Source organism: Corvus cornix, chromosome 13 (assembly GCF_000738735.6).
Source record: "Corvus cornix cornix isolate S_Up_H32 chromosome 13, ASM73873v5, whole genome shotgun sequence".
NCBI classification, from domain to species: domain Eukaryota; kingdom Metazoa; phylum Chordata; class Aves; order Passeriformes; family Corvidae; genus Corvus; species Corvus cornix.
The window spans coordinates 5,885,617-5,908,533 of record NC_046343.1 but is presented as its reverse complement, the minus strand read 5'-3'; the positions used below and the strand labels follow the sequence as shown (position 1 = coordinate 5,908,533).

Sequence of the window (22,917 nt, the reverse complement as noted above, 5' to 3'; positions counted from 1 at the left end):
TTAAATGCTTTCCTTGATAATTTGGCTCTCGCAGCAGGCACTGAAATCTGCTGGAAGATGCCATCTAGTGGGTTATGGAAGTTTATTTAAGTTTAAATCCACACTTGCTGGTGTGGGGCGAGGGTGGCAAGAGCTGCAAATGCTGGGGTGCATAATGGTTTCCGCAGACTTTTTGTTGTCGCTCTAGGAAATTAGATATTTCCCTGCGGGGGGGCTGCATTGGAAGAGAACTAATGTTTATTTTACCAGTGCCCAGCAGGGCACCGGATTGTCACAGCTTTGCTGTTGACACAGCCGAGCCTCACGGCTGTTGTGCTGGCAGAGCATCTTCCTGAGCGCCGGGGCTGCGCGCTCTTCACTGAGGAAACGGATCCGCTCCCCATTTTGGGGAAAGCTGCGCCGCCATTGTATTTTTTCCTAAAAAGACCCCTCAAACACTATCCTGTGCCTCTAAATTATGTAGTTTACAGTATAGTTGAAACCACTTAATTGGTATCGGACTAAACAGCATTGTTTTTTAATGCGAACCACGGACTGGGATGGATTTGGAGCGATCCTGAGCGTTGGCGCGGCCGCCGATGGCTCCTCCATCCACGGAGCGCTGCTGGCGACTGCCTCGTCCCCCGGTTGCCGTGTGTCCGTCAGGCGAGTTGCAGCCCTTTGGGGAACCACCTGGACCCTTTGAGGAGCACTCACAGCCCTCCAGGCTGCTCTGCTCCCCCCAACCCAAGGCCCAGGTCCCATCTGAGGGCCCCCTCCCTTTTAAGGCGTTTGAAGCCAATTAACCACTTTGACTCCCCCCCACCGACGGCCGGTTCGAATCCCGCTCCCGCGGCGCCCGCCCAGACACCCCGCCGTGCCGCGGCCTCCCCGGAGCGCTGTTCTCAGGGAGTCATTAGCGGAGGGTCATTAGCAGAGGGTCATTAGCCGGAGCGGGGGCGGGGCCGGGCTCGGGGCCTCCCCGGGCGGTGGGCGGGGCCGCCGAGGCCGCGCCCCCGAGGAGCGGAGCGGAAGTGCCGGAGTTGCCGCCCGGCGCCGCCGCCGCCGAGCGCGGGCGAAAGTTGCGCTCCGGGAGCGCGGCGGGGGCGGCCGGACCCTCACCCCCGGCTCCTCATCCCCATCCCACTCCTCATCCCGCTCCCGGCAGCCGCTCCGATGCGGCGGAAGCAGAAGCGGCTGCTGCAGGCGGTGGGGCTGGCGCTGGCCGCCCTCGTCTTCTTGCCCAACGTGGGGCTCTGGTCCCTGTACCGCGAGCGGCAGCTGGAGGGCGGCGGCGCGGCCGGCGGGGACGGGGCGGCCGCCGTGGGGGCAGCGGCCGGAGAGGCGCCGGTGAGTGGCGGGGCTGGGGGCGCTGAGCGGCCCCGGCTGTGCGGTGGGTTGGGGGCGGTGGGAGCCGCTGGGTGAGTGTCGGGGGCGCTCCCGTGGGAGCCGCTGTCGCACGGGGCGTGTGCGGGGCTGGGCGCGACCCCTCCCCATCACAGAGGGAGCTCGGCACGGGAGGGGGCGAGAAGCGGCGGTCGCCCCCATAAGAGGAGGGAGCAAGGGAGGGAAGCCTGGGAGGGCTCCTGTGGTCCCCAGGAAGGAGCTGTTTTATGTGTCCTGTGCCTGCGTTGGAGGGGGAGCGCGAGTACTTTCTTGGCAATTCACGGGTGCGGGGACGGGAGGGTCTGCTTGCCTTTTTTTGGCTGAGCTTGGTAAGGGTATAAAGCAAGGTCTTTGCTTCTTTCGCCAAGGAGTGAGGAAGGGGAGCTTGTCCCATCTGTGCACAGAAAAGAACGGCAATTCCGTTTCCCAAGGGCGTGCTTCCGTGCCATTTCCCTTTACCTGTCTTGGAAGGGTGTGGGAAGCAAGCATCACCTGTTACTCTGCGTCCCTGCAGAGCTGAGGGCGAGAGAGTACCAGGTGGAGCTGGAGGATTATGTCAGTGGAGTGATGCTCCTTTGGGAAAAGAGAAGCGGATAACTCTTACTGAGAGGCAGAGGATGCCCGCTGGATACGTGGCCTGAGGATGTTGCAACACATGACTGCGTTCCTTTCTTGTCCCACTGGTACAGTAGTAAATTTAACAGCCAAACCTGTCTGTATAGCGTGTGAGTCAGGAAGGCAGGATCACCCAAATCAGTCGTTTGGAAGCACAGTTTAGCTGCACTTACTTTTGGCTCTGTAATTGCTTTGTCCCCTTCTGGGTTTAGCTTTGTACCATTAAGAATGATGGGGACTTGAAAGCTTGAAATGTCATTGTGAAACTATCAGTTCAGCTGCCACTCTAAAAGGCTCTGCTTGTTCAAAACCACTTAAAACTCTTAATTGCCTAAATCTTTCCCTCCTTGGAGACTTCCTGCTGTAACTGCACCGTAAAGGTGGAGAAACCTGCTGTGACAATTTCTGCTCTGAGGGAGAGAAGGCTCTCAAAGAGCTATAGTCAAACTGGGACTGAGCTCTTCTTTCCCCCAAGAAATGCTTTTTCGAATTCAATCTTTTTAGTGTAAGTCTGGATATAACCATGCTCGTGTCCCATGCTTTTGGGGAAAGGGATCAGCTGTTGCCTGTCATAAAACATACATTTGTAGCACATCCTCAAATCTGCACAGAAGTCCTTTTGACGTGATCACACAGTGATCATTACATGCCTGGAGTTCCTGATGTTACTGCCTTATGGTTGTATTTCTGTGGGATGCAGGGAATCTGTTTTGCATGACTGGTAAAAATCAAGCCCTGCTCCATAGCTTCATGTGACGTGGCGTTAGGGCAAAATGAAGACCTTTGTAAAATCATGTATGCTCCAGAGGTAAAGAGGAGAAAGTTGGTAATTATTCTGAGGAAGCTTCAAAGTGACAAGTTGACTTTTATGGTTTTGGTCTTCAAAAACTGTCCTTGTACTGTGGGGTTTGGGTAGGTGTAAGCCAGGCAGTACCTCTCTGCTGGTTTCTGTGTCCTTGCAGTGTTCTCGGTGTCCAGATATCCCGAGCTGCCCGTGTTGTACACAATGCCTACTCCATTTTTCTTTATGTCTCTGTAAAGTACGGCAGCTGTCAGTGAATTGAGATCTGCTTTTGTTTTGATGGTGTGTGGAGCTGGGCAGGAAACGCCTGTGCAGCTCGCAGAAAAATTTGCAATAAAACCTCTCTGCACTTGTGTAAATCACAGTTGCTGGGTTTTAGGTTGAAGGCTTCATCTTCCAGTCTAATTAATGTGGAGTTATGGGCTGCAGGGGGTCTGTGAGGGAAGATATATTTGTGTCATGTGCTTATTTTTTGAAAGATTTGGCCCTGCAATGATAGCTCTAGTTACATTGAGCAAGGGAAAACATAGCCTAAAGGACAACAGGCTGTCTTGGTAAAAATAATTTCAGATGAAGTAGAATAAAAACAACTCAAATGTGATTTTGTTTTTCTGTTTAGTTGTGTGGGTTTGTTTTACTGTTGTCATAGAGGTATCTGCCAGCTGACTGCAGAGTTTTTTGGGCATCCTCACAATCAATGGTTCCAGCCTTCCTTCCTTGGTCCCAACAAGCATTCATGGGTTTTGTACTTAATAATCAACTTCCAGCTTGTAAATGAATATGCTGTTTGTCTGCTTGTTCCTGAAGCCATTTGAAAGAGCTGACTTCTTAATACAAAAACTCCAGATGATAAGAAAGAATATAATGAAAAAATACATTCAGAGCAGTCAGAAAAGATTTTCTTCTGTTTCTGGCTTTAATTTGCCTTTTTGTGCAGGCTAATCTTTGAATTGAGGACGTTTCCTATGTCCTACAGAATTGAGCTTTTCAATGAAATCTCTGTCCAGGCTCATTCTTTCTCTTTAAATGGTGTCTGCTGTTTCAGTCAGTAGTTTTATCCCTCAGAGAACAGCAAAAGGGGGAAAAAGGTTTTAAGACACAGCTGAATTAAAGCTATAAAGCAATTCCTAGAACACTGAGTTGTGATGCTAAAATTTTGACATTTGAAACCACCTAGGAGTTTTTGTTGTCTATCTGTGCTGCATATTACCTTCAGTAACATGGCAATATAGGTGATTTGGCTTTATTTAATCTTTCTAGTGCCTGAAACAAATGTGTCAGAAAATTAAGCAATCAGAAACCATGTAAATATATTCTAGGAAAGATTATTCTAAATGGTTTCTGCGGAAGTGCCTAGGCAGCTAATTGCTTCTGTATTTACATGTTCAGGGGAAACATTATGGTGGCTGAAAATAGTGTATTGCTTTAATAAGAAGGGTGAGGTCTCTGCTCTTTCCTTCTGCCTTTAGGTTTGTTCTTTTGCAGCTCTGTGGGTGCTTCTTGCTTCACAGAGGAGAGAGGGAGAGAAGTCATCAAGGTCTTGGCCTCAAGGTCGTGCAGCAGATCTCCTTAGAAAAGCTGAAGCTTTGAGTTAGTCCTCACTTAACTGCTCTGTGCTCAGAAGTGGCCTCTGTCACTGTGTACAGTGGCTCAGCAGACGAGATGGTCTGGGAAGTCCTTTTCTCGTGGGGTGTGTAACAGGTCTGGCTTTAAATGGGGATGGTGACATCGTGGTACTGAAGTGTTTCTGCTGACGGCTTAGAAGCTGCTTTGACTTCATGACTGTTCTGTTTGCTCACCACTACGTGAATCTCGGTGTGCTCACGGAATGCAGATTGACTTTTCTGTAGATTCATCTTTTTCTTTTTTTAACAACTATTCAGTAAGTAAAAACATACAATCTGTGGGTGTGGGGGTAGGAAGAAGCAAAAGGAATGCTATTCCTTTTGTCTCTTGGATCTCTGCTGTCTGCCTCAGAGGCTGCCGAGCATCCTCAGCCAAAATGTTTAATTGATGTGGATGTAGCTGTGCAGTGTGTAAACCGAGGATGGCTTAGGCTGGTGGTTTATGCTTGGGCTAAGTATTTATGCTTGGGCTAATGCAAGTATTTACGTGGCTTCCAGTGCTCTGCAGAGCTGCTGCTCTGCACCTCTGTGGTCAGGCTGGAGATCCGCACTCTGTGTGAAACCTGCTGTTCTGGGAATGTGTCATTTGAGCTCGGAGAGATACTAAGCTTGAAGGTTTTTCTTTGAATTGCTGGCTAAAAGCACTGTAGCAAATTAGCTGCCTTTTGTGGCAGTGCGTTTTTATCTGATATGATGAATGCTTTATGGAGTCGCCCTGTAGCTTGTTGTAGCAGTAATTTGTGCTCTATAAATTAACTCGGGAGCATGATGGAAGTGTATAAATCACATTGGTGATTGTGTGGTGCCCTCTGCTGCCGGCCGGCTGGAGTGATGTGGGGTACACCCTCCTGCTGCTTTCTTGGCAATGAGAGACCAACTGCAAACTTGGGATTAAAAAATGGCTTGGGAGGATGCTGCTGTTGGAAAGTTTGGGATGATAAACTTTAGCTTTGGTGCAATTGAGCCTAAGGCGTCCAGCCAGCATTGCTGAAAATGCAGCCCTGGTGATGATCTGAGTGGGGAGCGATGCTGCTCTGCCTTCCAGGCTGCTGCTGCTGGTGTCCTTCTCAGCTCAGGAAGGGGATGGGCTTTGCTGGTCTGACCTGGAGGAAGCTGGGACATTGTCAAGGTTTGTCAGTGTCATGATGTGGTTGGCAGAAGCTAGTAAGGAAGAGGGTGTTTGTTAGGTGACAGACTCGCTGCTGCCAGGGCTGGGGACGGAGGAGAAGGGCTTGGGAAAAGTTAGAGGAAAAGCTTTTCTGCTCTCTGCCAGCCGGAGGGAAGTAGGACAACCAGCTTGCTGTACTTCACAGGCAGATTCCTCTGGCAGGTAGACTGGCTGTGTCCTAGACCTTGCCGCTGCTGCTGTGTGGGGCCTGGCTCCTCACAGACCTCTTGGACACTGCTGTGTTGGCAGCTGTGTTTGCCAGGCACTCATCAGCTGATGTAAAGGGAAACTTTGAAAAGCTTATTTTTGTAAGTGTAGTGTAAAACAATTGGCATCTAAGTACTGACGTGCAAGTGCTACAGCTGAACAAGCCTGTTTTAATTTAAGAGTGACTGATTCCCAATGTGGGCTACTCTGAAGTTTATCACTTCAGTGCACTTGTGAAACAAGCAGGGTTTCCAGAGCTAGGTAAGCGTGTCCTGCACTCTTGATTGGCAAAGTGAGTTGAAGTGAAGGTGAAATGTCTAAACCATCTCACAGCTGTAAAGTGCAAAGTAAAATTTGAAAATATGTTCTTAAAGAAACTGGAGTTTTCAGTGGCCTTTACTCAAGGTCTCATTGTGGTTGTCTTCACTGTAATGGCAACACAGAGCTGAATGAACAAATAGGCTGTATTGTAGGTCTCCTGTGCTGTGTGAAAATAAAAGGTTTATTATATTTTCTGTTCTTCATCGTCGAGCAGGTCCTTCTGTTACTGGAAGAGTTGTTCTGTTTCACTGTTCAAATATGCTCCACATGCTGCAATGGTGACCTTTCTTCATGGAAGGAAGATTTCTATTGCAAAGCTTTTTGGCTCCTGGCATCTGGACTACACTTTAGGTTACTGGTGAAAACCATAATCATGTGGTGATCTCCAGAGCTGGTTTTTTCCTGTAAGAGTATGAATCAAACTGATTTAAGAGCAACCACAGTTACAAATTTCCTGGCAGATAACTGCCAGGTATTTGACTTTAAGAGGACTGAAAAGCTAACAGGAAGTTACTTATTACCAGTGAGGAGGGTTGGTAAAATTAGGCAGAAAAATGTTATCAACCAGACTTTGTTATATAGTGTCACTTTCCACTCCCTGTTTTAATACAGTACAGGCATCACTAGAGAAAGATAAAGAACTGCAGTTTACCTTGCTGTCACTCTGTATTTGCTTCCTTGTGGAGCCAGCTGTAACCTGGCGTACACTGTGTAGGAACAGACCCTGTCTAACTTTGAGGAAATTGTATCCAGGTGTTTTAAACAAATCTGCATGCTGCTCCTGTTTCTTTGCAGCCTTTTCCTGTGCCAGGTGACACAGGCAGGCAGCCTTCAGCTTCCTTCTGGGAAGTACAGAGCTGCTGGGGTGCATTCGGAGTTGGTAGGAGGGATTCTGCTGCGTGCTGCAAATATCAGTAGAAGAAAAATTGTGCTGCAGGAATTTGTTTTGATTCCCTATGAAAGCAGCCATTTCAACCTGTGAGCTTGTTTTCCTGTGGGTTTTAGTGGAGCTGTTGGTGGTAGGTTTTTATGGAGTGCACCTCAACCGGAGTGCAGTGTGCGGAGTGCCCTGGCACTTCAGCATGGAGTAAATGCTCGTGTAAACAAAGCTGCTGTGGTATTTGCCATCAGAGGACACTCTCTTTCTCTAGTGTCCATCATGCTTCATGCCTCCATCCTGTTAACTGTGGAGTAACCTGAGTTAACAGTGCTTTTATTCAACAGTAGCATGAATAATGCACAATTCTGTGTACACCCAGAGAGAGAGGTGGCTGCGGTGACTTTGTGCATATGAAATTTTTTAATAGTAATAGGTCCCCCAAGTCAAGTGACCTGAGTGTATTTGTAGATTTTTTTTTTTTTTCTGGATCACCTAATCTAGAAAGCTGGAAAGGCTGAATGGAGTAAGAACTGTCTGCTGTGATAGGATACACTGTGATGGCAAGCAGACATTAATGATTATTTTAATAGTCATTCATTTAAATATTATTTAAATGTTACTTCAATCAGACTGAGCTAGATTGGGAATAGTTACCTTCTGTTAATTTAGTTTGCTCTCTGTTCCTGTTCTGGAATCAAATCAGGAATAGCCTTTCTGCCTGACATTTGCATTTTGTCTTAACCTGATCTCCTGTCCCTGGACAGAAGGGTTTTGGTCAGTCCTAGTGCAGTTTGGCCACTTGCATATTCCTTCTAGATACAGTTTGGCCTGGGATTCTTCTGCTTCTTGAGAGTTGTATAAAAGACATTCTATCTTGCCTTCAGGGCCCAGATTGTTTGCAGAACCAAAAGCTGTCGGTGGGGATTTTTAGCAGTTCAGGGATAGTGTGAATCTGTTTATCATGTTTCACAGACTCCTGAACAAATTCTGGTGCCTGAGTCACTTTCAAGAGTGTAGCAGTGTGATGCTTAATTTCCAAATCCAGGGATAATAGCCCCCACTTTCTAATTTTAAAACTTCATGTTCTGCTTTCAGACTGCCTTTTGTCTTGGTGGTGGTGAAAAAACTTTCATATTCTCTGTTATCTCTTGAAGAGCCTGCTTGTGGTTTTCCCTTCAGATCATGACTTCTTACAGCTCAGGGATCCAGTAAGTGCTACTGGTCTTGCTTTATTCAACATGGAGCCTGGCCTCTCAGTGGCAATGGTATCTTTTCTATCAGTGTAACCAACACCCGTGGTGGTATTTCCTGCATTTCTGTTATCCTGGATGGGTGATGGATAGGCAACAAGGAATGGAGTGTTTATCTACACAGCTTTGTTAAGAATATAAGTAGTAGTGGATATCAAATTATGGCTGACTTGTCAGACTCTGCCTCTTTTGTTAGATTTACAGGGTCTGGCAAACGATTGGGGAAAGCTACAGATCAGTAAATCAATACAAGCACAAAGAGTTGCCAGGCAGCCCTCCTTTTCAAATGCCTGGGTAGAAGAGTAACTTCTACTGTGTCTGAGATCTGCTGGCAGCTCTGCACCCCCTAAAATACAAGAAATGGGTTGTTTGACATGTCTCCTTATTGTTCCTTGTGTAAACTTGATAAAGCTTTCACTTGCAGCTTCAAAGAAGGGAGGTCTACCAGTTTTTGGTCCTTAAACTTGCTTTTCTTTCTAAATAATGACCTCTCTTCTCTGCCCTTTTGCAGTTCCTCCATTTTCTCTAATCTTAGCTCTAGGTAATAAGGGAGCTCCCTAGAGCATAGATCTATAATTAAGGCTTTTTAACCACAGTTACAGTGGAGCGTCAGCAGTGCTCTGGTGTGGCCAATACCCAAGGGAGAAACTTGCTTCAGTAGGAAAGCTGTTGATGTTATTACAACCAAAGTCTCTCCTATCCCACTCACAGAGTTTCCTCTGATGTTGCTTCATGCCTTCCCGCTTTGCTAAGTTACCTTTCTAAGGCTGATGACCATTAATGGCACATCTTCTGTAGCTCACAAGAATAAAAAGGTTTTATTTAGTCCGCCTGTCATTTTGTGGAAACACAGGCTGCCAGCTACTGCAAATCATGTCCCTCACGAGTACATTCAGAGAACTTGAGGATTTAAAATGGAAACCCTGTTTTGAGCAAACTCGTGTAACTCATGTGGATATTTTGATTCTTGGCCAGAAATAGAAAGCAAAGGAAGGGAAGGAGGATGGAGTCTACGAAGGCTTGACTGTGTTGTGCTGCCCAGCTTGGTGGTGAAGTTCACTCTTAATGTCACCAAGTATGGTGACTGTGTCTTCCAGTCTCAACTTCATATTAATTTTTCAGCTTGAATACTTTTTTCCTTCACAATTAGCGCAAGTAGCAGAAAGCAACTTCTAAAAGCTGTCTTTCAAAACAGTGAATGCTGACATCCTTCCCTGTTAGGCTGAGAATTGCTTCTGCCCAGAGGTAACTAATTTCTGATCAAAGCATCTCCCCTCACCACTAATGTGTATTTCTCGTGTGTATGCCATGTGTAGCTGATCTAGCAGTGACCTGACACCTGTCCCTGATGTAGCTTTCAAAGAGAGAACTTGTCCTGTTCTTCGTGGTTGCAGATCACAAGGTGACTGCTGAAGTGAAACTTCCAAAAGTCATGTCAGACTATTTTTTAAAATACACAGAAAATGCAGCTGTTTACTGAAATAATGACCAGCAAAGGGGTTAAATTTCAAACAAAAAGAACTCACGTCTTTAACTTGGATGCCTGTAAATGAAGCCTGTCTTCTTGCTGTAGAGCTATTTGGTCATAAAAATAACGAATTCACGGAATAACAGTAGATCGGTCTGTCTCCTGCAAGAATTTTAATTTTTTGGATGCATGAAATGTTCTTGTTTGAATACTGTCCCTTTCAAAAAATCTGATTAGATTGCGTTTTGTCTTTGTTAGTCAAGGTCTTGTGATGTTTTGGGGCTTTACCAGATCTTATCTGGAAACACTTGTCAGCTGTCCCTCCTCCACGAAGAGCTGCCTTGCTTCAGCCCTCCTGAACAACTGTTTGTTTGGTTTTTTTTTTTTACAAGCTTAAGTTACTATGAAAAGTTCTGCTCTGCTTGATCCCTAAATCCTGAAATCCTTTGCTTGCAGCTATGTGTGCAAGCTAAGGTGACTTTTCAAAGGAAAGTCATTTTGTTCTCTGTCTGCTTATGATTATTCGGAAGATCTAGTATTTAAAACCCCTCGTAGCCAGTCCTGTTTTGTCAGTGGAAGATCACATAGGCTTGTTTTTCTGTAAGTTACCTTTATTGTGTTCAGATTCATTTGGGAGGTTACTTTTACCTAGTTGATCACACTAGCAAGGAAACAATTTTTCTCAATGATGGCAAAGAGGTAGTTTGTTTTTTTCTTTATTGAGCTTCCCTAACATTTCTCAGTCTTCACGTGAGGTCCAAAGAAGAAATGTTCACAGGGACTAGTAAGCATGAGCTGTTTCTTAATAAATAAATAAAACAGGTGAAGCAGAGTTTGAGTGTTCTTAACACTTAGACTAAAGTTTTCAAAGATGTCTTAGGGTATGATGTTCCTTTGAAAAACAGGAATCTTGGTGACTTTGATCTAGGGTATGATATAAAAATAACCACAACCAGGACTGGTATGCCATAAGATTTTTTTTTGTTTGTTTTCTGGGGCTTTTTATAACATTTTTAAAAGAGTAAGCAGCTCCTTCACTTCTGCTCAGAATGACTTTAATCTTAACTATGCTTGCTTGGAAGTGGCTCTCTTTAGAGACTGTACTTTCAACTCAGATAAAGAGACTGTACTTTCAACTCGTATAAATACAAGCAAAATATATTCCATCACTGAAGAAAATCAGAACCTAGATAAATACAGACATAATGATGTTGTAAAAGGCTTTCATTGGGCAAGTAAGTAATTTTCTGTAACATTACAGAAGGTCACTTAAATTTAGCCTGTCGGTCCACGTTAGCCACTATGTAATGGGCTTATTCAGGATCTCAAAAAGAAGTGAACCCTGTGATTATCTTCTGTCTTCTTATTTATCTCCCAGGTGGCCTGTTGCCAGTGTTTTGTGTGTGATAGCCAAGAAGGAATAACTCTTTGTTTTCCATTCCTGTGCGTGTTGATTTTGCTGATCCACCAAATACACTCTGGGCTGCCACTTCCCTTTGATTCTCAGGCTGTGCCTTACTGTGTCAGAAATATTTAAAACTCCTATGGATATCTTGCTGCTGCATGTTGCCTATTTTTTTTTTTTTTTTTTTTTTGTATGTGTGTGGCTGTTTTGGAAACTGATCCAAGGTACTAATTTAGCCTGGAAGAAAAAAAAATCTCCCTTTAGAAAACCAGCATCTGCTCACAGGTCTTATTTGCAGCAGTGAAGAAGTTATATTGGTACAGTTAATGTGTTTAGAGTGAGATTTCTCAAAATAACTTTGCTTGCTTGGTACTGAGGGCATGGATGTAAACTGCAAAAATTTCTGCAAAGTACTGGAAGACCTGGGATTTTGATGTAGAAACTGGCAGATGTATATCTGGCTATGTGAATGGAGATCAGAGAACTATCTAGGTTATCATTGTTGCTGTTGCAGCTGATTTTTGGAAATGTGATTCTTGACCAATTGTGCCCCAGGTTGTTTCTGATCTTCAGATGTGAATTGTGTGCTCTGCTAATGGGGATGTGGAAGATTGGAAAAGCCTTATCTGTGACGCGTGAAGGTCCTACTTGTGTTGTCCTTGATTTTGATTGCTTCAGAGAATCTGTGTATAAAAGATAACAAGTGTTCATTCATTGTACTGTCATATTTTCTGCAAATAGGAACTTGGGCCTCCTGATTACAGGAAGAGAGTCCTTGGCAAGGCAATTACAAACTAACAAGAAAGTGTCTTGAACCTCAGTCTGTGCCAACAGCCCTTTCTGTGCATCTTGGCCAAAGCTGTTACCAGCATAAACTAATACTGGTCACCATGGGTGAAAAGCCTAAGCTGTGGAAACAACTGATGGTTTGTGGCTTTTCAAGTGCTGATATTTTTATAATAAGAGGCTGCTCCTGATAGAAATGCATCTGAGAAGCTGTGAATTGACATATGTGAGCAGAGAGCACTGGCATTGCTGATAAATTAGCTGGGAATTGTCAGTTGTGTAAAAGAACTCAAATATTGACTTAACCTGAAAATGTGAAATTAAATAGAAAAGAACAGATTTTCTCTCTGGATACTTGAAAACAATAACAAGTCATGTGAAAACTCGTGTTAGAAATTATTTCTAGAGGGTATGAGTTTTCAAGCCTAATGCAGTGAAGTCTATTTTTACAGTCCTTGAAAACAAAACCTGACAGACCATATTTGCCAGCACTTATATTGCTTTGGTGACAGTGCTTCTTTTTAGAGCATGCCAGAGGAAATACTCTGTGCTGCAGCATATGTCAGTGATTAGTGGACCAGTGCTGCAGGATGAAGTGGAAGAAATATGGTTGTGTGAAGAAAAAGCTGAATGGACAGAACGTGAGAAATGTAGCGGTTTTTGGGTTGGGTTTAGGGTAGGAATGGAAAATAGTTATTTTTAGGGATATCTGTATGTAGCTGACATGCTGTCTTCCAAATCATTGGGGTTTAACTGCGAGGATGACTGGTGCCTTTCTCTGTGTGTTCCCCTTAATTTCTTCTTCATGTAGAAAACTGTTTTCCCTTTGAACCGATCGCTGTTTGTATTATGCAGGTGTTACCTAATGCAGGTGTTACCTAATGCAGGTATTTGTATGCTCAGGGTCAACTGAAGACCTCAGGAAGTGAGAGACTTTGGTACCCAACTCTTTTTATGAATTTGTGAATTTAAGGGCTGAGGCAGAGAATCTTCCTCAGAAACCAGCTAAGTCTCTCCAGACCTGACTTCCTGGGTCCAGAATTCTTACCAGTCAAGCCCAGGAGGTGTGTGCTCACATTTTTGTTCCGGGTAGCATTTGCCATTTCCTTCTCCCCCCAGAGCCATCCTTGGCATCAGCCACCTTGTGAAGGATGCTGAGGTCAGAGCACAGCTCTTGGCCCCAAGTTCTGCACAGGCCATGTGGGACTTGGGGTACTTGTGTTCAAAGTCCTGGAGTGGAGGGAAGAGGAGGAGGAGGATGGAGCCCTGCTACCCTCCTCAAGGATCACTGACAGCTTTTACTCGAGAGCTGCAGTGCAGCAGCTACAGCCCTCAGTTGACTTTGCCTCCCTGCTTTGACCATCCAAAATAACAGATACCTGTGCTGTCTGCAGGCACCAAAGCTGCAAACAGGTATGAGTGATTCATGTGCAGTACGGAGCACCATTGTACTTAAGCCATGTACAAGGACCTGGAGAAATCAGGTCAAAAACCTGTCATACCTGGTTGTTCTAAATGCGATCCTGAAAGTGCCCACAGACCTCAGTCAAGGACACAGACTCCTCTGTGGGAAGCACAAAGCTGGAAGTTGAGCTGCAAGATGCACAGCCTTGTGGTTTTTAAATTTCTTGTATATTTAGCCCTTGACATCACAGGTTAGTCATCAGTCAAGTGCTGTAAAAATGTTCTGCTGCCTCACCCCGTTTTTTGTATCTTGTCACTTACGTTGGAGTGCTCCAAAATTTTTGCTATTCAACATAAATGGGAGAGAAATTAAAATGCCCTGTTCCCTTTATCACAATTGATGCCTGTACTTGAACTTTGCCAGTATTGTTTATGAAAACTGCTTGTTTTCCCCTCTGAAATGTTTTTGTCAGAGCAGCTCAATACAACTTGGATTAGGGGAAGTCAGAAGAGAATCTCTGAAAACTAGAAAATGGATAGATTAGACTCCTACATAGAATTACCCAGCTGGTATCAAAATTAGACTGCTACTGCAAAGTAGACATTTGGCTATTAATAATTAAAGAAATAATGCAAGAAGCCAAGCAATATTCAGTTAAATGCAGGTTATAAAATAACTGTTCTGAGCTCACTACACCTGTGACTTACCTGACTTAGACTTTTTTTTTTGCAGAGTTTTCCCTCATATTAAAGAGTATTTAAAGCTATTTTAGGTCTGGTTTTTGCTACCCTGTAAAGTTCTTGCTTTTGAGTAACTTTTGAGATAATTGGAAAAACAGAATTAAATTATTTGGGCCCTTTAGGAAAAAGTGAAAGCTTCATGAGGTTTGATTTGTATTTCTATAGCACACAGGAGGCCTAGTCAGAAGTCTTCAAGGAGAAAGTAAAACACCCAAAGGCAGACTGCTTCCCATAAAGTAACCCAAACTGGAACTATATATTTATTTTTCTTTCCTAAAGTTGCTCTGTAGAAAATGTCTTAAAAAATAGATTGTTGGTGGTACTTGTACCAAAAAAGGGAGCTTCTCAGCAGTGCAATAATTAGATTTTGTACTGTGTCACCAGTACTGCACGGATTTCTGAAAGGGACATCTGGGTTTTCACTGGTGACTGAACCCAGTGTTTAAAGGTCTTGGTGTTTTCAGTCTGATGTGTGGTGTCTCTCAGTTCTTTAATTGCTTCATACTTGAATCTGCTGGCTCAGGCATGAGATTTATGGATCCAGTTTCCTCTTTGTTAGTTTGTCAGAGCTGTGAAAGGAACTGACTTTGAAACCTTGATCGTAGTTAATCTTTTTGTTTCCTTACAACTGTTAAAGATCTAAGCATTTTAGAGGAGCACCAGCTTACCTCATTTGTGTGTCAGAGCTTCACAGTGACAGGATGTCTCCTGCAAAATGTTTTCAAGCTCCTGGAAGTTGGATCCATTTGTAATGGATTCACGTGGTCTCTGTCTGCAGATGCACTCTGGGGTTTTTTCTCTTCTGCTGGAGGGCTGTTGAAAGCTGTGGCTCTTGGTGAAGTGTTGTGATGTTACTGTGAACTTCTTCATCAACTGCAGTGATCTCTGCTCAGGAGGTGGAAGAGAATACCAAAGGAAGTTTCCTTCCATCCTACTCAGGAACTTTGTCAGCTTAACATGAATGAGTTTGGTGCTCAGTGCTGCTGGATTCTGCAGTTAGGATTCTGCTCTGGCTTCCTAAACAAGAGCAGCGTGTAACACATCACCATTCAGTGCGTGTGCAACCTGCCCTGGTTCTGTGCTGTCTGCAGTCAGCAAGAAGGGTCAGGATTTAAATAACGAGATCAGTTTGTGCACCTGGATCTTGTTTGAAATCACAGGGTGAAAAGCTCCTAAAGCCTCTAAAACCTCTCGGTGGCTCCTCAAAAGAGGAAACTGGTTGGCAGACGAGAGCCTGAAATCGGATTGGTTATAGAGTACTCTTAAAATTTAATGAAATGTAATCCGAGGTTTTAATTGCATGTCTGGGCTTATGCATTTAATGTTGACCTTAGCAATTCTGCTTAGTATCTAATGGGGCTGAACTCTTTGTGTAACAGTGAACCTCCTCCAAAAGATCTTAAGATTAAGAAACACTTGAGAAAGCAGGGAGGGAGAGGCAGCCGTTGCAAAGATACCACCTGGTTTCTTGAAGCTCCTTAAGTTTTGAGCGTCCTTTGTGGTTCAAAGTAATCTTGGCTTTAGTTTGTTATGAAAACTTCCTCCTTCCTGGTCTGCAGAATGGCTTAGGCAATCTATGGCGAGTGTGTAAGAGATTTCTGTGATCTGCAGCCAGAACAGTGGAAGCATCAAACAGGCTCTTTAGCAAACATACTGCAGAACAGCTTTCCAGAGGAGTTTAGACGTGTCCATTCCTCCATCTTCTCCTCAGGCAGCATCCTAATCCCAAATGCAGCGGGCAGAGTGGGCTGCAATGGGCAAACACTTGGCACTAACCCTAGGAAAGCTTATGGGCACTAGTACTAGAAGCTGGCATCCTGGATCTGACACAGTGCTTGACATAACTCTTAATGTGTGTTAATGGAATTGCCTGAGCGGCCTTAGTTGTTTCATTGTGGAGTCAGCAAGATGGATGTTTCAAGTCTGTGGCCTTGAATATTTGTTCCCAAGGCTCCCACCCAGCTCCAGGGTGGGACAGTGTTCTAGCTCAGCAGCTTAATGTGCAGCTGATGCAGGAGGTGGTTGCACTAAAGCAGCACTCTGAGGTGATGATTGTGTGTCCTCTCTCTTGCTTTCATGCATCAGAATAGCTCTGGTTTCTCTCCTGGTCTACAGCTTGAAAGGAAATGTCTGTCATGTAAACATTTTTGCGTGTATGTAACAAACTGTAAACATTGAGGTGTTTCGGTGTCGTACAGTGTAAGGCACCATCTATAAACAGTGGCACTGGTTGGATGGGCAGCTTTCAGAAAGAGAAAGGTGTCTCTGCTGTAGCTTTTGCTGCTCCATCCATTTCTGTGATCATTTCTATTGCTAGAAGGGGACTGGCTGTACTTTGGAAAGGTTATAGTTGAAAGAAGTTACAAAACAGCACCCCAGCAGGGTATAATCTCCTCCAAGTAATCTCTTGGGAACGTACGTACTTGATAAGGCATTTCAAGACATAAGCCTTCTCTAAAGAGTAAAGGAAAGTTCATTGGTACCCAGACAAAGACCCTTTGGCCATCTGGACTTGACTTCTGTCATCTGCTCTTGCTCATGGGTGAGGAAGTGCTGTCTGAGCTGGGCATATAAGGTGCTATGCACCTTAAGCTCCCTTGACCTAATTCACTTGCTTTTTTGCTGGAGCGTGGATTAGCAGTGGCTTGCTGGTGCAAAAGTAAGCAGCAGTTAATTCTTGTAAGTCAAGTCCTGTATGACTGATTTGGGTGATGCCATCTTTGTGGGAAAAACAGGGCAAACGCCCCAGATGAAATGGTAAAAGAATGGCAGGGGTGATCCTGGAGGCGAATACTGACACAGCAGGCAAGTTGTGTGTTCAGGTTTGGATGATGCTGGCTACTTTTGACTGCTGCTTTCCCTTTCTAAGTCATGACTGATCTCAGCTCAGCCAGAACAGGCTTCCTTGGAGGCCTTAACACATTCCACAGGATTCCAGATTGTTCTGAAAATGCTTTCTAAATGCTCTCTTAATTAAACTTTCTCTAAGTCAGAATTAAGGTATTAAAATGTTCCAGGCATTTTCTAGAAGTCTTTTGAAAGCTGGCTGTACATTCCTTTCAAAGTTGATATACTGCCTGTTTTGAGTCACAAAGTAATATTGTGCTGCTTGTGGGTTACAGATAAGGTCAAATAAACAGATGATTAGGGTTTTTTGCAGCAGTTTGCCTTTTTGTGAACTGACACTGCTATTGAGTCACTCTTCAGGATTTTGCAATTGTGTAGTTGTGGTTCTTTAGCTTCGTGTTTCTGGGAGGGCACTTCCAAAATCCCTGGGTATGTCAGAGCAGGTAGTGCTGGATAAGACAATAAACTAATATCCATCTAAAATGCTTTCGTTTTGTTTTGCAGAACCCCGTTCTAAAAGACTCGATGATCATAGATGATCGATTTTGTATTATATAGAAAAATTGCACTGTGTGGCAAGTTTGCTCACCCAGCTGTGGTGCTGCAAGTATTCAGTGTGCTGCTGAGGTGATCTGAAGGTGACAAGTGCCAAAGAAAGAGAAGTTGTGCTGTCCTGGCTCTGTCCCTGCCAAGCTCTGTGAGAAGGGGTGGTTCTCTGCCATCAAAATAGTGGTTAGAGCCTCAAAGCCAAACCCTGTCCTGACTTCAGATGCATGTACTGACATGGATTGAGTGCTGCTGTTCTGGGTTTTAATTAGGCTTTTAGTGTTTTAAAGGCGCACTGTGACTAGAAGTATTCTGTGTATCAAATTGAAAAGGCTGTTTGTTGGAGGGAAGTGGATTTCTGTAGCAGTAAAGTGGAGTTCTTAGCTTAAAATACCTGTTTGTAAGAGAGCTCTTGTTCTGCTTCCTTTGCATATCCAAGTTCTGCTTAGATTATGCTCTTCCTTGCATTTTGCTGGTAATTTAGAGGAGCTTCAGTGGAGTTGTCACCTTTTCCTGTTGAGTGCAGTTAACTTCTGCAAGATGATGATAATCACTGTCCCCTTCACTCAGCCAGTGTTAGGAAAGCTTGACTGCTGGTTCCAAGATAAAGTCAGTGCACAGGTGTCTTTCTGAGCTTGCAGTTGGCTTTGGCATTTTGCTGCTCAGCTCTATGAAGTTGCAAAAGGTTTTTTAAAAAAAATTGAATCAGTACCTTGTCAGTTTATGTTGCTTCTGCTGTGGCCCATGAGCAGCTGTGAAAGAGCTGATAAAGTTGATGTTCCAATTCTGATTGGAATTTGGAAGAGCATGTCACGTTAGAACTTGGCCTGAAAACAAATGTGTGGGTATAGAGAGCCCTGTTGTCATGTACATCATCCCAAAATCTTTTACAGTGAGCGAAATGTTAATTGTTTTCCGTTTGCTCTGCAATCTTCTGGTGTATCAAAAGCTGTGTAATTATCTTTCCTTATTAAAGGTTCAGCAGTGGGAATGGATGACTGTGTCCATATTTGCTGTGCAATTACTGCTAAGTAATGGGAAAGCCTGCTGAGGGGTCAGTCAGCAAAAGCATTACTGGGAAACTATGCAGCTATGGAGCACTTGGAAGCAGAAGAGAAATATTTAAGTGTCCTTTGTGTTCTGAAAGAAGGATGGGAGGCAGCTCTTACAAACTTTGCATTGAGATCATAGTCTAAGCAGTGAAGGCAGTGAGTGCATTAATCCATGAGGCTGAGAAAAATGTTTCTTTTCCTAAGATAACAAACTTTGACAGGGCTGTTTATCTCCCTTAAGTTTCCCAGGAGGAATGAACGCAAAATATGTTGTGCTCAGCCTCTTCTATCACTGTGCTAGATAATTTCTTTGTAAAACATCTTACCCAGAGAGGTCAGGTTTTTAGCACAAGCCTTGCTCCTCTGTTCCTGCTCTGTTTTTGAGAGTGTTTTGCAGATGTGCCTGGTTTGTGAGAGCTGCTCTCTCCAGGGCAGCAGAGGTAAAATGGAGTTTAGAGCTGCTTGCATTTAAAAGACAAAGCAGCATCACGGCTGTGTGAACAGTTGTTGCTCTCTGACCCACAAAGCAACAGTTACTGGGAAGATGCAGTTTTTGGGGAAGGTTTACACAGTTTTTGGACCACTTCACTGCAGTCTGAAGCACAAGTTGTGTGTTTGTTTAGAGGATTTCCATTTGCAGTTCATCACTCTCCCAGTGCTCTTGCTCTGGATCTGGCTGGTGGAGTGTCCTTAGGGATGAGAAACTCTGGTCACAAAGTTGTGCTGAACATTTGCTATTTAAATTGAACATTTTTGCCTGCCTGTAGCACAAGTTGTTTGAGCTGGCTTCAGCCTTTCCATTCAGGAATGCCTGTTTGGGCCATAGGAACAGCAGCTCAAGAACCTTTGCAGCAGGAAAATCCTCTCACCTTGTTTGAATGGCTTTCATTCAGAGGGAATGGAAGACCTGGATCAAAATGGAGTTCCTGACTGATTTAAAATCCCGGCTCTCATGTACTTCATTTGAAGCAGTAAGCCACTATTTATTTGAGATGAAGTTTAAATTTAAAACCTGCAAGGTAAATTACTTGGGAAGGGATGTCTTTTCATGCACCCATAATGGTGATAAGCTTAATAAACAATTGCAGGAAACTTTTATTTCTGGGGAAGAAGCCAAGGGAGGTATTTTAGCCATGGCACTTTTATGATAACTTCTGGAGCTTACTCCTCTTACAAGAAAGATTATGGATGTTTGACTGGTACAATCAAAACCAGCTGGATTTGGGGAATTTTAAGGGGTTGTTTTTTAAAGCATTTTTATAAAAACCCAAGAAGTCCAATTAGTAGAATTCAATTCATAGGAGTTTAAAAATTAATGGTAACTTACCTTATGAAATATAGATCACTTGAGACTAAACTAAGAGCAGACATATGGTTTTGATTTCTTTTTTTTTTTTCCTTTAAACGCTGGCACAGTACTAAGGCCAGACAACTTTATTTTCCTGATGCATTATAACCAGCTGCAGATGTTTTAGATGTTATCGCTTCTAAATGGGCTCTGACAAATGTCTCCTGGAAGCCAGCAGCTCTAAATATTACATGCACTGTATTCTGAGGAAATGTTGAAAATAAAGTTTTAGGAATTAAATGTTCAGTGTCTGAATGAAGAAAATTTACTTTCTGCCTTTCTCAGGGGGATTTGCTAGCTGAAAACATTCTTTTGTGAGACAGGCACAGATGTTAGTCAAGACACATGTGGAGACTGAAATATTGCCACAGATGGTCTTGCATGGTGTTATTTACTGGCCCTCTATTGCTAATACTGGAAGGTGGACACTCGAAAAGGTACTTTGACATACAACTAAATGCTGACCTGGAATTTGTAACAGGTGCACAACAATTCAGCATTAAGGCAAAAAAAATTTTGAAGTATTTATTAAAACATATGGAAACGTTGTGTTTTGTGCATCAGTGAGCAGGGCACGGCCCTCTGCTACAGAAACTTGTGATATTTCAGTTACTCTGTTCAAGATTAAAGTAAATAGTTTTAAGGTTGGTTTTTTGTTTTGTTGGGGTTTTTTTTTTGTGCTTCTTGTCTTTTCTGCATACCTTTGAATCCTTTGAATTACCCAGAAGGACATTTTCACATATATATAGGCTGTAAAATGTTGCTTGCATATCAGATGTGTGGCTTTGTGGGGGGAGAGGGACCATATGAATATTGACATGGGAATTGCATCTGATGTCCTTGATTTGCAAAATTCAGACAGATTGATTCATCACTGCATAAACCATTCACATTCATTTTTCCATACCCTGAGAGTGGGAAAAGATCTGTGCTTTGCTGTAGACACCTCATTAACATGTGATTCCATATGCAGCTCTGTGGGTTCTCAGGTCAACACAGGAGAGGAAGGAGGTGTCCTGAGGGGACAGGCTGAGTGACTAAAGGCTGCAGGCTCAAAACTGGCTAGTAGAAATATCTCTTCAGGCAGGGATGTGCCAAACAGGCACTATTATATGATAGGGCTTGTTCATATGTTAGCAGTTCACCAAGTAACGGTGGTCCTGATCGCTTGAAATTTTGTTGGGAGTCTTTCCAAAAATCTTTATAGAGTTTTAAAGGGAAATGGGGATTGCTGAAGTGTTATCAATAACTTTTTGTGTGTGTGAGAGAGCTGTTTTGGTAAAGAGATACTTCAGAATGTGGTATGCACTTATTATGTATATAAAAGGTTAATGATGCATCCAGTTTGCACCACACAGGGTGACCAAAAGGAGTCTCCTTGCCTGTCTGTGTTACCCCTAAAGAACCTTGCTCCAGCTTTGGTCTGGTTTAAATATAAGCCATCTTGTGCTCATTGGAATCCCTGGAGTCTGCCTGGCACTGGGGAGCAATTCCAAGAGCAGATTAGGGCTGGAAGCATCAATGGGTAAGTGCTTGAGCAGGGTCCTGCATGCTTTGCTGGGAGGGACGTGGCACAGTGCCCTGGGCGGGAGCCGAGCCCAGCAAATGCAGGTCTAATGATTTGGATTTTGCTATTTCACATTAGTGTTTAAAACTGCTTAGATATAATCCCCCCAGCAAATCTCTCCATGCTCAGGGATGGTGAACATTCACTGCTGCACACTCATTTTTAAGTATGAACTGGTTACACTGAATTCTTGTGCAGCTGAACAAAGGCTCTCACTGGTGCCTGGCAAAGAGGAGAAGTTTTCATGTCTGATTCTGTTTGTACAGGAGCATAAAATGGGTCTTTGTATCGACATGCTGTAACAAATGAAACATTCAGGCAGAGGTTTGGTTTGATGCTTGCCAGTTGTGTGGTGGCTCTGGAAAATCATAGAATGTATGTATAAAATCCTTGGCAAGGAGAAGAACTTCTGCTGAGTTCAGAGTCCAGAGCTACTGGTTGAATGTGTTGAGTTGGACATGTTTTCTTGGCTTACAGTTATTACTAGGAAAGTTTATACATTGAAGGTTGATGTTCTTAATGTGAATCTTTTCTTAGTGGTTGCTCTCCTGAGCCACAAAGTTTTTTTTCCCCAGTCACCCAGGATATTTCCACTATCTCTAGAGCTTGCTCTGGTTTCTTGCCGTAACTTCATCAGAAAAAAATCTGAAAGATAGTATGTGCCCCTCAGCTGCAGCTGTCTGAATGTACTTATGCTCAGAGGTCCTTTTTCTCTACTGTGTATGGAGCCCTCATATTTCTGAATAAAAGACAAGCCACAGTTCATTTTCTGAAACATCAATCAAAAACACACAGTATTTTTATGCAGCTCTCAGAAGATTGATCTGAATACTCTGAAATCTATAGAAGCTCTGAACTTTGGCTTGCATCTTCTTAAGGAAAAGAAAATGATCCTACCTTTGATGGAAGCTAGCAGAAAGTTGGCTTCTATTTAACTCGGAGTTTGGGATGGTTTCTCATCTCTGTGGTCTAAGTGGAATATCTTGGCTTGTTCAAAACAAATGCTTCTTTATTAAAATGCATTTAAAGGAATTTCAGAGGTTAAAGTATTTGATTTTCCTGTGTCACCCATCATGTACTGTAGTTTCTTCATACTTTCCCCTTCTTGGTGGAAATGTTGAGCTTGCTGCAGAAAGTGTTCCAGAGGGTCAGGAGAGTTCTTACAGAGGACAGAGGATTAAGTGATGAGGGCTTTTATAACTACATGAGCATTGGGTTATTTTTGTTTTTTGGGGTTTTGGGTTTTTTTCCATGCAATGATCTTTCTGAAGCTTGCAAAGAAGATTAAATAGAACGGTGCTACTGTGGAGTTGTTTAATCGGGCTCTTCTTTGGCTGTCACTGAGATTAAAATGCTAGCACAGGCTTGATGCAGTTCTGGAGACTAAAGCAAGAGCCTGTTTAAAGTTTTATATAGGGAAGATGCCTTAAATTGCAGCAACTAATTAGATTCAACTGTTTGGAGATGTTAAAATAGGTGTACTAAGCGGACAAAAATGTGTGGAATTTCTCACCTACTAA

At 43.6% G+C, this 22,917-nt stretch overlaps 1 protein-coding gene across 1 annotated transcript in view; it reads left to right on the top strand.

Moving 5' to 3' along the window:
• Window positions 1–1,022: 1,022 nt before the first annotated feature.
• Window positions 1,023–22,917, top strand: part of GALNT10 (polypeptide N-acetylgalactosaminyltransferase 10) — an 82,423-nt gene continuing 60,528 nt past the window's right edge. Inside the window, exon 1 of the mRNA XM_039559951.1 lies at window positions 1,023–1,329. Within this exon, the coding sequence (XP_039415885.1) occupies window positions 1,156–1,329 (174 nt within the window). The 5' untranslated portion in view covers window positions 1,023–1,155. The remainder of the gene's footprint in view (window positions 1,330–22,917) is intronic.